The sequence below is a fragment of the Camellia sinensis genome, chromosome 2 (genome assembly GCF_055761805.1).
Source record: "Camellia sinensis isolate YWXY chromosome 2, ASM5576180v1, whole genome shotgun sequence".
NCBI classification, from domain to species: Eukaryota; Viridiplantae; Streptophyta; class Magnoliopsida; order Ericales; family Theaceae; genus Camellia; species Camellia sinensis.
In genome coordinates this window covers 127,740,522-127,751,841 of record NC_138962.1, presented here as the reverse complement: position 1 = coordinate 127,751,841, position 11,320 = coordinate 127,740,522, and the positions used below count along the sequence as shown (strand labels likewise).

Here is an 11,320-nt window from a genome sequence, read left to right as displayed (position 1 = left end):
AGAGCACTTTGTACACACTCAGTTCTCGACTGCTTTCTTCTATGAGAGATTCCCAGACACGGGCCCCGTCCCTAAAGAACATGAGCCTTTTTTCACAGACGAAGTCCCTGATGCAGAGCGTCGTCCTGTTCTAGATGCAAAAGGTCGACCTATCAAGAGGAAAGTGCGCCACTCCCTCCCTCCCTCGCATCTCTCGGTGGTCTGATCGTGGCACCAACAGACTCCTTGCAGATTATGTAGACCGCATGGAGGAATGTGTGTTCCGCCCTTTCACTCCGCTTCTTCCAGGCATTTCTGTGGTTGCATTCTATTTTTCCGAGGCTCGCCATGTTGAGTTCTCCCTCGACAGTGTCCAGGCCAACTTCCTTCTTATTACTGCGATGATACGCCCTGGATTTCCACCCGTGGGGAACGAAGAGGGCATGTCTAGCGTAATCTATCGTCCGGACAGGGTCCCTGAGCAGTTCGGCACAGATTAGGGCGTCCCACATGCCCCTCCACTTCAGACTGATTGCCACCAGAGCTTTCAGCGGTTTGCCCGTGATTATACCGCTCTACTTGTGGAGGGCTTAGGCTTCATGCAGCTTTCCTCACTTGGAAGAGAGGCCGTTTTTACTCCGACTAAAAGGTTGTTCTGGCACCGCAACCTCAACTCTTTCTTCTACTTTTGCAACAGTGCTCCCGTAGTCCCTGCGATGGAACCCATCCCGCAGCCTGACTTATCTCTTCGTCTGCCCTCTAGCCGAGGGAAACAGACCAGTATATTTTGTCGCTTCAAGCTTCTATCCCTCCCTACCGTGGAGAAGCCTCACCCGTCTGGGGCAAATTGCTCCCACTCAAGTCGGCACAACAGTTACGGACGACCCGCTCCAGACTAAGGGCAGCCCAAAAGGTAGCGGCATCAGTTGCCGAGGCACGTGCCTCACCAAGTAGGAAGAGACTCCGAAAGGTACCCATTCTTAGAAAATATTTAGCATTGCTTCCTTGGACTTCTTACATTTACTTTGGTAATCACATAACCTTTTTTCTTTTCAAGGCCCACCGGCCATACCACCGGCCCCGGATGTTCTTCTACTGCCATCGAAATTTTCTCAGATTTAGATGATGACAACGACGACGCCCTTCCCATTGCTACAAGGGTCACAAGGTTTAGGACCCGCAGTGCAGTACTTCCAAATGTTGAAGAAGAACCAAGTGCTGGGGCCGCACCAACTATTTTGGCTGAGCCAGTTGTGAAGGCTGCAGAAAATGAAGTTCCCCCTGCTGTCAGAGTTGTTGCGGGCGGCCTAGTTGCTAAGGGTGCAGAGCCATCAAACCCCGCTAATTCTGTGCACTCCGACCGTTCCTCTATCGGCGGAGATGATTTTTTTCCTGAGACCCCAAGGAGAGATAACGACATGAGAGAGCCGCTGGAAGTTGCACCACTTCCCTTTGGAGCTGCATCTAGTGGTTCCACCCAGTCCACTAAGTCTCCATTGGTTCAGCAGGCCCCACTTCCGAACGCCCAAGTGGCCGAGCAGAGTGCAGGTGTAGCGGCTGCTTCCACTGTTCCTACAGTGACCCCTCTAAATTTGGACCGACTTGTAGAGGTAACTGTCACTTTAGCCACCCACACTGTTACTGCTGTCATTGGGACCTCTGACCCAGTTGCTTCGGCAACCTCTAAACAGCTGGCAGACTTCTACCCCACTCACTTTCCGAAAATGCCAGCTGACCTTGGGGTATCCCAAGATTTTTATACTAGGATGGATACCACTGCTGTTCTAGATCTAAACGCTGGAGACTACCAAATGGATGACCTCTTTTCGGAGCAAAATGACAGTGCAGGCAGCTTTAGTCTTTCTCGTGAGGCTAGTTAACCTGCTCACCAACGTAGCATCTACCCAATCCAATGCTGGTGGGCAATCATCTTCAATGGAAGTGCGTCGTGCTTAGACCTTTGGTCGCTCCACCAGTCTCCCTCCAGTGATTGAAGCAGGTAGGAGTGTGAGGGAATCCCCTCAGCCCTCATAGAAAGTTTCTTTTCTATGTTACTCGGTCTCCTCTGTAGCCGCTCCCACTCTCGCCCCGCATCCAAGCGCCGCACCCCTACACCTTTACTGCTTTTAACGTTCCTTGATCTATGGTGTAGACAGCACTGCTGGAGTCACTCGCCAGCTTCATTCGTGACCTTGTTACTAAGAAGATTCTGGCAACCCCGAGCAAGTTCGTGGAAAGTGCCAAGGCAAACCTGAGCGGCTTTGAGAGGAACGGTTTGGACCTAACGTGGATGAGGGATAGGCCACAGGTAGTCGATGGTTTCCTCGAGCATGCAGACAACGTGGCGATGATAGGGCCAGTTCTGAACCCATCATCTACTCTTGTCAACTTGTAGTACCCGCTGCTGCTTGCCTCAGCAACTTTGCAAGCGCCAACCCATCTTGGTGAGAACTTGGGAATTGGTTGCCCCCGCATGATTACGTCCACTGTCTTCCATACCAAGCCCCCTTTATTGAACTTCTTATGCTGAACAGATTGATTGTAGGCACGAGCTATGGATTGATGATACTTTTCCATTGCCCGCGAGGCCCGATCTCTTCTTTCTTCAGCTACCTCTATGTCATTCATTCTGCTGTCTGGAACTAAGTGCGCTGGCATAGCCATTCTTGCTAAGGGTATTGCCAACTCAACTGGTAACAAAGCTTCGGACCCGTACACTAGGGAAAATGGGGTTGCCTGAGTTGGCTTTCTCTTTGACGTTCTATATGCCCTGAGTACAGACCAACACTAATATGGTTGTCTCCTGCTGGAGCCGCGACACTAACACTTTTTTCTTGGCATGGGAGGAGATAACTCCAACCCTCGAAGATGTTGCCATCCTTCTGCGCTTCAGCACTCGTGAAGACGACCCCTTCGATCCAGCGTCCCTGACTCCTGCAGAACAAGTTTCTGTCACTGCCCTTCAAGGAGCCTTTCGAGAGGCGCGGAAGTATTGCTCTTGGTCTGATCTTAGGGCTGGGGAACTACTCTAGGAAAGGCCCAAGAGGAACAAAACCACTTATGTTTCTGGCTAAAGCATTTCTTCAAGGACCTGCAACCAGTTGTGGGCGACATCACAGAGGAGAGTCGCAACTCCATAGTTGGGCCGGGCTACCACGGCGACTTGTACTTGGCCGCCTTCGTCAGTTACTTCAATTTTTTTTTTTTGTTCTCCCCAACAACCTTGCTAAGAGTATTAACCCTTTGCTGTTCCCTTTGGCTGTCAAACTTTGCAGCGGCAACCGGATCCATCTGGCCCCCCTCTTCTTGGGGAAATTATACTTCCGCCTTGACCTCATCCATTCGGAGATGAAGCGATCCATGGGCCCGCTATGATGTGTCGAGCTCTTTGTACACACTCAGTTCCTGACTACTTTCTTCTATGAGAGATTCCCTGCCACGGGCCCCGTCCCTAAAGAACATGGGCCTTACTTCATAGACTTAAGTCTTTGATGCAGAGCGCCGTCCTGTTCTAGATGCAAAGGGTCGACCTGTCACGAGGCAAGTGCGCCACTCCCTCCCTCCCTCGGTGGTCTGGTCTTGGCACCAACAGACCCTTTGCAGATTATGTAGACCGCATGGAGGAGTATGCGTTCCGCCCTTTCACTCAGCTTCTTCCAGGCATTTCTGTGGTTCCATTCTATTTTTTCGAGGCTCGCCATGTTGATTTCTCCATTGACAGTGTCCAGGCCAACTCCCTTCTTATTGCTGCCATGATACGCCCCGAATTTCTACCCGAGTGGAATGAGGAGGGCATGTCCAGCGTCATCTATCGACCGGAGAGGGTCCCTGAGCAGTTCGGCATGGAACAAGGCGTCCCACATGCCCCTCCGCTTCAAACTGATTACCACCAGAGCTTTCAGCAGTTTGCCCGTGATTATACCGCTCTACTTGGGAGGGCTTAGGCTTCATAGAGCTTTCCTCACTTGGAAGAGAGGGCGTTTTTACTGCGACTAAAAGGCTGTTCTGGCACCGCAACCTCAACTCTTTCTTCTACTTTTGCAACAGTGCTCCCGTAGTCCCTGCGATGGAACCCATCCCGCAGCCTGACTTATCTCTTCGTCTGCCCTCTGGCCGAGGGAAACAAACCAATATATTTTATCGCTTCAAGCTTCTATCCCTCCATACCGTGGAGAAGCCTCACCCGTAAGGGCAAATTGCCCCCCCTCAAGTCGGCACGACAGTTACGGATGACCTGCTCCAGATTAAGGGCAGCACAAGAGCCAGCGGCATCAGTTGCCGATGCACGTGCCTCACCAAGTAGGAAGAGACTCCGAAAGGTACCCATACTTAGAAAATATTTTGCATTGCTTCCTTGGACTTCTTACATTTACTTGGGTAATCACATAACCTTTTTTCTTTTCAGGGCCCACCGGCCATACCACCGGCCCCGGATGTTCTTCTACTGCCATCGAAATTTCCTCAGATTTAAACGATGACAACGACGACGACCTTCCCATTGCTACAAGGGTCACAACGTTCAGGACCCGCAGGACAGTACTTTCAGATGTTGAAGAAGAACCAAGTGCTGAGGCCGCACCAACTACTGAGGCTGAGCCAGTTGTGGAGCCTGCAGAAAATGAAGTTCCCCCTGCTGTGGAAGTTGTTGTGGGCGACCTAATTGCTGAGGGTGCAGAGCCATCAAACCCCGCTGACTCTGTGCACTCCGACCGTTCCTCTGTCGGCGGAGATTATTTTTTCCTGCGACCCCAAGGGAAGATAACGACATGAGAGAGCCGCTGGAAATTGCACCACCTCCCTTTGGAGCTGCATCTGGTGGTTCCTCCCAGTCCACTGAGTCTCCATTGGTTAACCAGACCACACTTCTGAACGCCCAAGTGGCTGAGGAGAGTGCAAGTGTAGCGGCTGCTTCCACTGTTCCTACGGTGACCCCTCTAAATTTGGACCGACTTGCAGAGGTAACTGTCACTTTAGCCACCTACACTGTTACTGCTGTCGCTGGGACCTCTGAACCAGTTGCTTCGGCAACCTCTGAACAGCTGGCAGACTTGTACCCCACGCACTTTTCGGAAGTGCCAACTGACCTTGGGGTATCCCAAGATTTTTATACTGGGATGGATACCACTGCTGTTCCAGATCTGAACGTTGGAGACTACCAGATGGATAACCTCTTTTCAGAGCGACATGACGGTGCAGGCAGCTTTAGTCTTTCTCGCGAGGCTAGTTCGCCCGCTCGCCAACGCTGTATCTACCCATTCCAATGCTGCAGGGCAATCATCTTCAGGGGAAGTGCGTCGTCCTCAGACCTTTGGTCGCTCCACCAATCTCCCTCCAGTGATTAAAGCTGGTGGGGGTGTGAGTGAGTCCCCTCAACCCTCAGAGAAAGTTTCTTTTCTAAGTTACTGGGTCTCCTCCGTAGCTGCTCCCACTCTCGCCCCGCATCCAGGCGCTGCACCCCGGCACCTTTACTGCTTTTAGCATTCCCAGATCTATGGTGCAGATAGCACTGCTAGAGTCACTCGCCAGCTTCACTCACGGCCTTGTTACAAAGAAGATTCTGACAACCCCTAGCAAGTTCGTGGAAAGTGCTGAGGCAAACCTGAGCGGCTTTCAGAGGAACGGTTTGGACCTATTGTGTATGAGGGATAGGCTTCAGGCAGAGTGCTACGAGGAGTCGTTCAGACCATGTGCCCCCTGCTTCATCCATCATTTTACTCAATATTCGGATGATGGTTTTGTTGGTCGCCTTAGCTTGTCCATTCCCATGGGGGTAGTATGGACTAGACTTGTGCTGCTTGATCTGGTAGGCGTTCAGCAGTCTTCCCACATGACGATTTACAAAAAGAGTTCCGTTGTCGCACAGCATTACTTTTGGTATGCCAAACCTACAGATTATGCTTTCTCTGATGAAGTTGGCTACTCTTGTCCCGTCTACCTTCCTCATTGGTATAGCCCCCACCCCCACTTGGTACTAACTTCAGTCGCTGTAATCTGTGGCCTTTCGATTGCTACCCAGTCAAATGCCCAAGTATGGAACACGTAAAGGGTCTCGATGTTGTGCAGCTCAACCGCCAGTGCATGTATCAAGTTCCCAAACTTCGGGCAGGATTGCCAACTCCTTACAAAGTTTTTAGCATCTTGTTCCATTGTCGGCCAGTAGTAGCCGAGGTGAATGAGATGTCCATATAATCGCTGCCCTCTTTGATGTTCTGTCTTATGGGCTTCCCTCAGCACCTCATTTGCCTCGTCCTTTGGTCAAGAAAGAAGCGGAGGGCCCGCCTCTTAACTCTGATTGCATCGGCTTTGTTCTCAGGCCGTGTGCCATTTCCAAGGTAGTCGACATATGGCTGCCTCCATTCTTCACAGCTGAAGAAATGGGCTTCCTCTTCCTTAGGATGGGATTGGCATTTTGCACATTGCCTCTGCAACTCAATACTTTCCTTTTCCATCTCTGGCCAGAAATACCCTTACCTCTGTATTCGTCGGTATAGACTGATATCTCCATCTCCACAAGGCTTAGCATGGATCTACTTAACTCTATAAGTTGCTTCTTGTCTACCGACGCACCTTGCCAGCAAGTTGTTGGCACCGTGAAAATACAACTCTCCTCTGAAGAGCATAAATTATGCAAGTTCTGCTGGTCTGATTGTTCCCTGGCCCATTTTCAACTGTTCTGTTGGATTATATCGGCTTTCCATCCCTTCGCATCTTGCACTGTATGTTCTTCGGCTAACACTGCTGGTGCTGTTCTTTTCTCGATGACGATCGCTATACTATCATCTAGTATATCCACCTTTGCCCCCAGCGTAGCCAAGGCATCGGGAAACGGTTGTGTGTTCGAAGGGTATGCTGGATTTGGACATCATCAAATTAAGTGAGCAACCCTTGAACCACAGTGCGATACGAGCCCAACAGAGGCTCCTTTAAGGCGAAATCACCCATTGTTTGCCTGACAACGAACTCGAAGTCGCCCCAAATTTTCAACTTGCGGAGGCCCTTCTTTTGGACAGCGATTAGACCTAGTATCAACGCCTCATATGCCAGCTCCACCTTTTCCCAGATCCCGAAGCTCCATCAAATTTTAAGTCCCAATAAGCCTCAACTGCAGCTGCTGACACATGGACCTCACTTGGTAGAGATACCTCTGCAAGTTCATGTTCACCAGATGGGAATTAGGCCAGTAAGTCTGCAAGTGCTTGGCTCTTAATAGCCTTGGGATTAACACAAGTGATGTCATATTCTGCTAGAGCCAAAAGCCATCTTCCCATTCTTCCAGTCATAGCGGGTTTGCTTAGCAAGTAACGGACTGGATCACTACGGGGTCACAACATGGATCAGTTGTGCCAAAAAATAGTGGCGCAACTTCCGTGCTGTGAAGATTAAGGCTAAACAATGCCTCTCAATTGGGGTATATTGCAATTTGACACCATTGACTTTGCGACTGATGTAATTGACTGGCTTCTCAATGCCATCTATGTCTTGGACAAGTAGAGCCCCAATAGACCGAGGTGTAGACATCAGGTACAGTAGCAGAGGCTTGTTGGGTTGTATGGCAATCATTGTAAGTGCTTTCTTCACCATATCAAATGCCTGTTGGTGTTCTTGCAACCATTCAAACTTGCGATTCCCTTTCATAAGTGTCCCAAAGGAAAAGGTTATCTCAGCAAGGGCTGGAATGAACCCCCTCAGGTATGACACTTTGCCTAGGAATTTCTTCAAAGCCTTTTGAGAGCGTGGTGGTGGCATCTCCATGATTGATTTAATCTTATCCCCATCTACTTCAATCCCCCGCCGGTGTACAAAAAAGCCAAGGAACTTGCCGGTGGTAACTCCGAAGGCACACTTGAGAGGGTTCATCTTTAGGCAGAATTTGCAGCACCGCTGAAAAACTTTTTCCAAGTCGCAGAGGTGTCAGTTTGCCTCAGTAGACTTGGCCACCAGATCATCCACATATACTTCCACTTCATGATTCAACATGTCATGGAACACTACAGTCATATCCCGTTGGTAGGCTGCCCCCGCGTTTTTCAAGCCGAAGGGCGTCACCGTATAGAAAAAATTTCCCAAGGGTGTTCTAAATGTCATTTTTTCTACATCTTCTGATGCCATTTTGATATGGTTATAACCACTGAATCCATCCATAAAGGAGAACATCTTATGGCCCGCAGTAGAATCGACAAGTGTGTCAACATGGGGCAATGGAAACTCATCTTTCGGGCAGGCCTCATTCATTCAGTTCAGGAAAGTCCACACAGACCCTAATCTGGCCGTTCTTCTTCTCCACAGGCACAATATTTGCTAGCCAAGTTAAATACTGTATAGGCTCAATAAACTTGGCCCTCGACAACTTTTCTACCTCTTCCTTAATCTTTGCCTCAAGGTCAAGGTGATACTTTCGAGCATGCTGCTTTATTGGCTTAGAGTTGGGAAAAGTATCCAGGTGATGGGTGACAAGAGATGGGTCAAGACCAGGCATCTCATCGTATGTCCAAGCAAAGACGTCACTGTACCGCTTCAATAGTGTTATCAATTCTGCCTTAGCTGTTGGAGCCATTGTGTCGCTGATGAACACGGGGCTTGCTCTGCCCTGGTAAGTCGCTGAGGTTGACCTCAGCAAGTACCTCCTGCTGCGATTTGGGTCTATCTTGCAATTTTACTCCTGTAACTTTACCGTTCCTTGGAGTTTCACCCATTGACAACTCGGTAAAGAAAACTGCATCCGAATAGTGGCCCTGTTTGGTAGAGCTGTGGGAAAGTGATTATAACTTATAACCTAACGGCTTATAACTTATAACTGTGAACATAAGCTGATTTTTTACTTATAAATTAAGCTTCTCCTCCCCCACTCAAAGAATAAGTTGATTTTTGACTTACAAAAAGTTATAAGCTGTGTCATTAAGCTGAACCAAACACATGAAAATAGCTTAAATTAAGCTAAAAGCAGAAATAAACTGAAAATAAACCCTACGAAACAGAGCCAGTGTGTCTCCTCAACCCCAAATGGTTGTTCAGACGCATTTATATGGTTACTGTGCGCTTTCCAAACTTGGCCTTCACGCATTGGTGATAACTCGACGGGATAGCTCCATATCAGTGCGTCCAAGCTCTGCCAAGTATCATGTGGCAATTTGTGTCCGCTTCAATCATATGAAACATGGTTGCGGAACGGATCTCACCAACTGCTAAGTCCACGACCACATGGCCCTTGGTATCTTTTTTCTCGCCGCCAAAACCCGTCACAGTGATGGGTTGGCGAACCATCCTGGACTCTGGGACACCAGCCTTTGCAAAGTTGTCAGTAGTGATGATGTTTACGGACACCCCCGCCATCAAGGAAAGCACGCTTGAACTCTACATCATTGATGTATGCTGTGACAAAAAGATGACGATTATGGAGAAATAGGTATGCTTTGTCTGCCTCTGAAAAAGTAATGGCCCCATAAGCTTCCTGGATGCGCCGAGGAGTATACACCTTAGCCTCGGCAACTTCATCATGGTGCACTTCAAAGATATTAATGAGGACTTTTGTTGCTTCCAACCTGGCGGCTTGGCTCAGCCCCAACTGGTCAAAGAAGGCGCGAAACTTAACAGAGTTTTGCAAGGCCTGTGCATTAGCATCCTCTCCGAATTTTGCCTATACAGGTACTGTCTCAGGGAGTTGGCCGGTTGCAATTTCTTCTAACTCATCATAGTAAGACACCATATGCACTTGATCACGCACAAGCCCGAAATAGCCAATCATATATGTACATTCTTCCCCTTCCCCTTGTGGTTAGGATAAGGGTCCTTCCGCACATCACGGTTACCGGCATCTTTGAACTTCAGCTCATTTGCGTCAACTTTCATCTTGAAGATACTTTTTCAAAGTCCAACAGTCCCTAGTAGGGTGTCTGGTGCTTCTGTGACAGACACAATAATCCGAGCTTCCTTTGTCCTTCTTGGTTGGAGGGACATCAACTGGAGGCAAGGTAAGTTCACTATCAGCTACCTATTCTTTAACTAGAGCCTTAACATTCTCAAGGCTACAAGAACATGGATTTCTGTCCTCATAACTCTTTCTCCTCCGAGAGGACGTCGCCTCCCCTTGCGAGCGACTCCCTCCTGCAGAGTTTACCACAGCAAATCTGCTACTGCGAGGGTAGCGGTGGCTGTCACGAGATCTATGCAAGGGACCAGTGGTACTGAGGTTCCTAGTTGCCTCAATCAAGGCTAAAATGGTAGGCAGATTATGATTCACCAAGAAAATTTTGTAGTCGCGTATGGCACCCCTCCACACATATGCTAACTAAATGGGCCTCATCCACTAGTTCATGACAGTCAATAGCCTTATCTTGGAACCGCTTAACATAGTCCACTATATCTTCACCCTCCTTTTGGACATCTCGCCCAAGGGTGAGGGTTGTAACTTTCTCTTGAACTTGGAAGAACTTCGTATGGAACTTGTTCACCATCTCCTCCCAACTCTTGATCGAGTTAGGAGCCAAGTTTACATACCAACTGCAAGCCCTTTCAATAAGTGGACTTGGAGAACTCCCGAAGGCGCAGAGAGTGGTAACTGCCATGGACACCAAGAGTTTCAATGAACCTCACCACCTGTTCTCTGGCATTGCCATGTTTCCCATCAAACTTAATAAACTTGGGCACTTTATACCCAGTTGGGTATGGCATGGTTAATATCTCCTGAGAGTATAGGGCCCTCACATCTGAGTCGAGGAGAGATGGGAATTGCTTCTTGCTACGCTCTTGATTGAGCATATCTTGTACATCGGCTAGAGTAACAAAGTGAGTGGGCTGGAATGGTCCAGTCTGCTCCGGGGTAGCCGAACAAGCGGCCACACAGTTCGCCTGAAGTACCACCGGAGGCACCTGGATCGGAGCCCGAACCTCAAGGCACAGGTTAGGCACTGGGTTTGGGACTACTACGGGCGGAGGTGCTTGCGCTGGAGCTGGTCGAGAAGCCATGGCCATAATAGCCTCAGAGAGAGTTTGCAAAGCTGCCAGGATCTCCCACTGCGTATCCTGGACTGACTGAACTGCCTCAATCACAACACTGTAGTCACGGTCCTCCGCATGTGCTGCTCCGCCATTTGAAGAGCCTTGCTGAACTTCATCCTCTGCCATTTTTTCCAGTGAGGTGTGTAAACCACTGCGGGTATGAACCATCAACAAAGCAGCCTTCCCAGCAGAGTCGCCAGAAATGTAAGGGGGTTCGAGGTCAGAGAAGGTGATTAGAGAGGCAAAACTATGCTAATGGTCCAAGAATGGTGGAAGTGGCTTGAGAATGAGCAGCAACAACTGTCTTGAAGTTGGAGAGTGTGCAGCTGGGTGAGGATGAAGCAAG

General features: G+C 49.2%; 2 protein-coding genes across 2 annotated transcripts in view; both read right to left on the bottom strand.

Moving 5' to 3' along the window:
- The window catches only part of LOC114319407 (arginine--tRNA ligase, chloroplastic/mitochondrial), a 73,898-nt gene that overhangs the window by 37,478 nt on the left and 25,100 nt on the right, over positions 1-11,320 (bottom strand). The window lies entirely within an intron of this gene.
- On the bottom strand, positions 8,204-8,533 carry LOC145819013 (uncharacterized). Its single transcript, XM_082912989.1, has one exon. The coding sequence runs from the start codon at positions 8,531-8,533 to the stop codon at positions 8,204-8,206; it is 330 nt and encodes a 109-aa protein (XP_082769115.1).